Source organism: Vigna radiata, chromosome 7 (assembly GCF_000741045.1).
Source record: "Vigna radiata var. radiata cultivar VC1973A chromosome 7, Vradiata_ver6, whole genome shotgun sequence".
Lineage (NCBI taxonomy): Eukaryota > Viridiplantae > Streptophyta > Magnoliopsida > Fabales > Fabaceae > Vigna > Vigna radiata.
In genome coordinates this window covers 8416883-8424205 of record NC_028357.1, presented here as the reverse complement: position 1 = coordinate 8424205, position 7323 = coordinate 8416883, and the positions used below count along the sequence as shown (strand labels likewise).

The 7323-nt window shown below is 36.1% G+C and overlaps 2 protein-coding genes across 2 annotated transcripts; both read left to right on the top strand.

Moving 5' to 3' along the window:
• Positions 1-3852: 3852 nt before the first annotated feature.
• On the top strand, positions 3853-4266 carry LOC106766020 (acidic leucine-rich nuclear phosphoprotein 32-related protein 2-like). The gene has a single exon (XM_014650782.1). It carries the CDS (start codon positions 3853-3855, stop codon positions 4264-4266), a length of 414 nt encoding a protein of 137 aa, XP_014506268.1.
• Positions 4267-4401: 135 nt separating this feature from the next.
• LOC106766018 lies at positions 4402-6581 on the top strand. Its single transcript, XM_014650781.1, has 3 exons — positions 4402-5256; positions 5331-6263; positions 6345-6581. Exons 1-3 carry the CDS (start codon positions 4402-4404, stop codon positions 6579-6581), a joined length of 2025 nt encoding a protein of 674 aa, XP_014506267.1.
• Positions 6582-7323: the final 742 nt, after the last annotated feature.

The window sequence follows — 7323 nt, the reverse complement described above, 5'->3', positions numbered from 1 at the left end:
GAAACGTAAGAAAAGAAACTAAAAGGAACGATGCTAGAAATAGCTTATGTACTTTTGGTCATTCTAAACATCTGATTTTAATGCAAAATTATCTGTTGAATTAATTAAGGAATTAATAATTTAATGGATAATTTTAGAACTTGCTTTAAGGAATTAAATCAAGATACACTTTTGTGAATGCTTGAACANAGAACATATTTTATCCAGGATGTTACTGTAATNTTAGTCGAAGACCAATTCCTAGCACACCAACTGTTTTATAAAATACAAAAAAATAGTTTCTTGTATTGTTTTGTGTATTTTGATGTCTAATTGAGTTATAAAAGGAAGAATTGTCGTGTTGCACAAGTCCCTTGGGAGAACGATACTTTACTTATTCACTGTATTACTTGTAACGATTTGGTATACTTGCCAAAAAGTTATCACCTCCCGTTGCTAAAACACCCACGCCGCTGGTCGCCTCCGCCATGCCACCGCCGCCGCGACCCATCGACTCCTCTGACGAGTAAACACTAACCACTGCCATTTATTACCTGAGAGCGATCTTGGGATGAATAAAGAAGAAGGAAGAAATAAGAGTGACTTTCTACCCATAATGACCCCTATTTATAGAAAAGTTTTGAAAACAGTCAAGGAATTTCCACTGTCAAATCTCCCCACGTTCAATGTTTTAGATGTGAGACGGTTGAGTTTCCAAAGAGAGGGCAACCAATCACCGCAGCACACGTATTTTCCCGCCCAAAGCGCTCTAGGGAAGTGAAACCGACACCTCTGAATTCAAATCCCTTCAGCCACTTCGTCGCTTCAGGCTTGTGGGGCTTGTGTACAGTAGGAGGTCGGACGGATGGATCGAAAACGATACCAAGAACGACCCGTCTAAAGAAATACAACTAATAATCGGAGGAAAAAGCACCTCCAAGGACGCCCTGTCACTCAAGACCGACCAAAGCATCCGGACGGTCCCAAAATTAAACCTTGGTCGGTTAAGCCGAATTACAACATTACGATCTAAGCAGGTAACCTGTAAGTACCCAGCCAGTCAATATAATGTCAGTAACTATGAAAAAAAAAAAAACAGGATCAGGAACATTTGGGCCAAGGTTGGGCCGTAATTAAGAGAAGGCTAATTACAGGCCCACCAAGAAAACTATAAATAGAGGTAAGAGCAGGTAGGTAAGATTGATTGCACATTTACTCCAGACTACTGTTTTCTCTCTCTATCTCTATTGTGGATCTGAGACCTGACTTGAACGTCGGATTTGACACCCGACCAGCTTTGGATTTCAACATTGAGGGATGCTTATTGAAACCGGACGACAGAAAGAAATTGTGAAGGATCAACTACTCTACCTGCACACCCAAAACAATTTATAATATTCTAAATTTTTAATTATTATATTATTCAACGATATATAGAAGTAATGATTAACATGGTTAGGTGACTTGATATAGTTAAAAATCTAGAACGATCATAGAGAAACGTATATTTTTCTCCCAATATAGTCCATGTCACACCTAAAGTGGGATCACTACAATTTAAACTATGAACTATTTGATTAAGGAATATAAGTCCTTACTACTTGCGTCATTTAATATTGATATTATAATTTACTATATAAGTCTGTTATTTTCAATTATTATTTTTATTTATAGCACTTTATTATTTATGTTTAGGACAAAAACTATATAGCATAAGAGTTAACAATATTAGTTAACTTTTTTACAATATTTAAAGGTAATTCCTTAAATTATATAAGTACATATAATGTAACTCATCTAAGTAAAAACATAATGATAATTCTGAAATTATAGCTAAATCGAAAATTAAGGTGCGGTTGGGGATTAAGTAGGGATTATGTATAAAAAAGCTTATTATAATAATATAAATAAATTTATTATTATATATTTATTATTTCAATCATATATAAATTTACTTTAAGTTTTATATATATGGTTTATTTCCATTAATACTTACATACACTATAGGAAACACGTCACTTATTAAATAAGAATACATCTTATCTTAAGAACAAACACCATTTCAATCTTAAAGATATAACTAATTCTTATAAAAATAAAATAAAATTTAAGTTATATATAGTTATTGAACTTACATTATCACTAGATGTAGAAAAATGGGTAACCTTAATTTATCAATTTATCAAAACTTGACAAGTTAAATTCGAGTTTTCAATCTGAGTCCACTTTTTGTTTTTATTTCCTCTTGTTTATTAAAATTGTAGGTCAACGGTCGGTCAAAACGAGTTGACCTTTAGTTTTAAAAATAAAAATAAAAATAAAAAGTGAAAAACTAATTTTCATAAATCATCTTATTTTAAGGATCCAAATGTATAATTATATTATAATTTAAATAATTAACATTTACAAATTAAATTAAATTATTAATAATAATAGAATAGTTTAATATGTAAGTATAATAATTTATTTATTTTGTTTAACTAGAGATATTAATCAATCAAATAAAATCTTAGAAAATACTTAAATATGATTAAAAAATATTTATACGATTAAATACGAAGAGTTGACACATTCGTTAATGGGATAAATAAATCAAGGGTTAAATATGTTTTTCGTCTCCCAACTATTAGCCGTTTTTGTGTTTCGTCCCTCTTTCAAAATATGGTACTATTTAGTCCTCAATCTTTTTGAAACTTTGGTTTTAGTCCTCCAAAACTAACGGAGTTAAAAATCTGTTGATGTGTCTAACGTCTCTGTCCACGTGTGTTAATGTTGTACTTTGTATCTGTTGACACGTGTGATTAGTTGACATGTGTTAAGTAATCTGGGGATGAAATTACTTCCTCGTTAATGTAGAATGAAATTGGTATTGGTACTCAAAATCAGTTTGGGTTCGTGTTGGTGTTGTTGTGCTTTGTTTCCATTTGGTTCGTGGTTCATCTTCGCGTGCATTATTGGGGTTCATGTGGTCGTTCTTTGCGTTTGGTTCGTGAAAGAAAGGGATTTCTTTGTGGTTCGTTGAGGTGGTTCGTGAAAGAAAGGGATTTCTTTGTGGTTCGTTGAGGTGGTTCATGAAAGAAAGGGATTTCTTTATGGTTCGTTGAGGTGGTTCGTTGAAGAAGAAAGGCGATTCTCTGTGGTTCGTTGAGCAAGGTAATTTTTTAGTTTTAGTTTAATTTGTTTTTTGTGTGATTCATTGAAGAAGAAAAGCAACTGTGTGTGTAATGTGCATTGTGCTGTGCATTGTCAGCCTAATGTGGGAAGTTTTCATTTGACCATGTAGGAAAAATGGTTTTTGACNTGTGTTTGTATCATATGGGGAAGTTCATGAACAAGAAGGGTATAGAATATGTGGGAGGAGAGATACATGTTATTAGGGGAATCGATCCCGACATGTGGTCATACTTTGAAGCGGTGGGATTTGTTAGAGAATTCAAGTATGATGGAGAGTTCAAGCTTTGGTGGAAGGGTTCGAAACAAAAGGCAATGAACAACCTNAGACCACTGACAGATGACAGAGAAGCCATTTTGTTGTCTAACTATGCAGAGGCAAATAAGGAGGAAGTTGAAATTTATGTTCAACATGGGCAACCCAGTCAGGCAGAGAAATAAGAGTAGAGGAGATGGAGGAACATGTTGNGACATGTGGTCATACTTTGAAGCGGTGGGATTTGTTAGAGAATTCAAGTATGATGGAGAGTTCAAGCTTTGGTGGAAGGGTTCGAAACAAAAGGCAATGAACAACCTNAGACCACTGACAGATGACAGAGAAGCCATTTTGTTGTCTAACTATGCAGAGGCAAATAAGGAGGAAGTTGAAATTTATGTTCAACATGGGCAACCCAGTCAGGCAGAGAAATAAGAGTAGAGGAGATGGAGGAACATGTTGTTATGGATGAAGAAAATATTGGTGGGGTGGAGGGAAATGTTGAAGTAGAAGACTTGGTACTAGATGACGAAGAGGAAGAGGGGAATGTTGAGGGAGAAATGGTGGAAGAGCAAGATGATGACGAAGAGGAAGAGGGGAATGTTGAGGGAGAAATGGTGGANGAGCAAGATGAAGAGCAAGATGAAGAGCAAGATGAAGAGAAAGATGAAGAGCAAGGTGAAGAGCAAGGTGAAGAGGGCAATGTTCTTGAGGGAGAAGGGATGGAAAATGTTGATGACAGTGAAGAGGAGAGAATGGCAAATGATGATGATGGGTTTGGGATGGACAATGTGACGATGGAGGAAGAGAGAAGAAATATTAATCCAGTTTTGGATAGGTGGAAGAAAATGAAAAAGTAAAAGAAAAGTGTTAGGAGGAGATTTGAAGATAGTGAGGCGGCATTTGTCATTAACGAAGAGGTTGGACAACATGAGATAAATGAAGATTATGATACAGATGACTTGTCCTCAAATGTAGATAGTGATGAGGATGTCATGGAGAACAAAAAGCACTTTCCAAGGTATAAAGCAGAAGATATGACTAGGGGATTCAATTTTAGATTGGGAATGGAGTTTAAGTCTTTGAAGGATTTTAAGAGTGCCCTACAGGAGCATAGCGTTTTGAATGGAAAAGAAGTGAAGTTTGTGAAGAATGGTTCGAAGAGAGTAAGGGTAGTTTGTAAGAAAGGGTGTGGTTTTCTTATTATGGCTAGCAAGGTAGGAAGTAGCCAAACCTTTAGAGTCAAAACTCTAGTTGGGCACAATTATGGAAGGACTTTTGGTAGCAAAAGTGCAAGTGTAGAATGGATTGCACAGGTTTTGGTTGACAGATTTGTGAATGTTGCAGGGATGACAGTCATTCAAATCATAGATGAAATAAAAAAATCATATAGTGTTGGAATAACTTATTGGAAGGCTGGAAGAGCTAAGAAAATTGCAATGGATTGTTTAGTGGGTGATGGAGAAGGACAATATGCTCGTCTGTATGACTATGTGGTTGAGTTATTAAGAGTCAAGGCTGGGACCTTCAAGATTAAGGTCAATCAACCCCAGCCCACCTTGCCACCAAGGTTTGGGTCATTTTACATGTGTTTGGAGGGTTGTAAGGAGGGTTTTTTAGGTAGTTGCAGGCCATTCATTGGGGTAGATGGTTGTCACTTGAAGACAAGTTATGGAGTTCAGTTGTTAGTTGCAGTAGGAAGAGACCCTCATGACCAGTATTTCCCACTAGCTTTTGCAGTGGTAGAAACAGAATGCAAAGACACAAGGATGTGGTTTTTGACACAGCTGCTTGATGATATTGGAGGCATAGATTTTCAAAGGTGGATCTTTATTTTGGATCAGCAAAAGGTAGATTAAAATTTTTAGTTTGTTTAGAATTTTATTTTGATTATGTAATACTTATTGTTGTATTATGCATGCAGGGATTAATGTCAGTTTTTGATGACATCTTGAATGGAGTGGAACACAGGCTGTGTTTACGCCATTTATACAACAATTTCAAGAAAAAATTTGGGGGAGAACTAGTCATTAGAGACCTCATGATGGGGGCTGCGAAGGCAACATACCATAAGGAATGGGAGAAAAAAATGGGTGAGTTAAAAAATCTGAATGTTGATGCCTTTAATTGGTTAATGGATATACCAACTAAAAGTTGGTGTAAGCATGCTTTTAGTGCTTATCCTAGGTGTGATGTGTTGATCAATAACTTGTCAGAGTCATTTAATAGTACTATTTTATTGGCAAGGGACAAACCTATAATTACAATGATGGAATGGATTAGATCATACTTAATGAGTAGGTTTGCAAGCCTTAGAGAAAAAGTTGACTCATATCCTGGTGATGTTATGCCTAAATCGAGGAAAAGATTGGATAGGGAGGTTGAAAAGAGTGGTAATTGGCTTCCTGTTTGGGCAGGGGGTTCACAATTTGAAGTAACTCATGGCTTTACCATGGACAAGTTTGTTGTTGATTTAAGTAATCACACATGTACTTGTTACTTGTGGGATTTGGTAGGAATACCATGTAGACATGTTGTTGCTGCCATTCATTACAAATCAGAAAACCCAGAAAATTATGTTCATCCTTACTATAAAAAAGATGCCTATAGAACTTGTTATGCACCAACTATAAGTCCTATCAATGGACAACAACTTTGGCCTACCTCTGACTCTCCACAACTACTGCCTCCCATTTACAAAACACCTCCTGGGAGGCCAACAAAATTAAGAAGACGAGAAGCTGATGAATATGTCACCCATGGAAAATTGTCAAAGACCAATACTGCTATAAGATGTAGCAATTGCAATGCATTTGGACACAATTTAAGGACATGTAAAAAGAGTCAGAAAAGCAAGGTAAATCTTCTTGGTTATGTTATTTACAAGTTAATTTATTTACATCTACATAAATATCTAACTATCTTACTACTTTCGTAGAACAAAAGGGGTGCTTCTGCATCAACACCTGGATCTGCTGTAGGAAGGGGAGCATGTGCAGGCAGGGGGGCATCATCCTCAACATCACAAGCTGGAAGGGGATCGGCCAGAGATGCAGAGGCTGGGGCTGCATCAACATCAGGAGTTGGAGGATCTGCAACTATGCGTGAAGGAGGAACAAGAGCGTCCTCAAGACTGGCTGGACAAATTCTAGGGTCTCAAGCAAGTTGTAATTGAGTAGAGGAAACTGTGTGTATTTTAAGATGTAATTTCAGACAAGTTGTAGTGGAGAAAGTATTTATTTAAAGTAGTGGTTGTACTCCTTATTTAAAGTAGACTGGCTGGACCACTTTTTGTCTTGTAGTTTCCCATGCTTATTCAATTGCACATGCAGTAGTGACTGTAACCCTTTAATGTATGTTGGGACCACTATTTGTACGAATTGTCTATTAATCAATGTGGACCACTTTTGCAGTTGTTGATTATTGAACCACTATGCTTTACCATTCGGTGCAGTCACTAATTTTTAAATAACCATTCGGTGCTATAAATTTTTTATATCCAATGCATTTATTTCCTACCTGACACTTATCACAACCCCATTGTTTAGGTGCTGCTAGAACCTATATAGCAGAAAATATTTGTAACTGGTTTAGCTGGTGTAAGATAAAATCTTCTGCCATGGCTTGCTTTTGCAACTGATATGGTGAAATTTTAATTTACATACTTTTAGCCTATGGTGGCTGCTAGAACAAGTCCTTCTTGGTAAAATAAAGTTGCTCCAATCATAATTTTCACTGTCTAAATTGATTTCTGCAAAATTGACATTCCAAACCACCACTTTTGGTGTTAAATAGCAACTAATACACTCAAATTTTGATCTAGAAGCTTGTAGCCTCTGCTGCCAGTTTTAACATGTCAAAATAGGTAAAACAAAGTTGCTCAAATCATCACATTAAGTGTCCAAACTGGTTTATGC

Bases quoted from the DNA above. Each gene is read 5' to 3' on its own strand.
- LOC106766018 (XM_014650781.1), top strand. From the start codon at position 4,402: ATGGAGAACAAAAAGCACTTTCCAAGGTATAAAGCAGAAGATATGACT. The intron at 5,257-5,330 runs GTAGATTAAAAT...TTATGCATGCAG, and splicing joins TTATTTTGGATCAGCAAAAG to GGATTAATGTCAGTTTTTGA. The intron at 6,264-6,344 runs GTAAATCTTCTT...CTACTTTCGTAG, and splicing joins AAAAGAGTCAGAAAAGCAAG to AACAAAAGGGGTGCTTCTGC.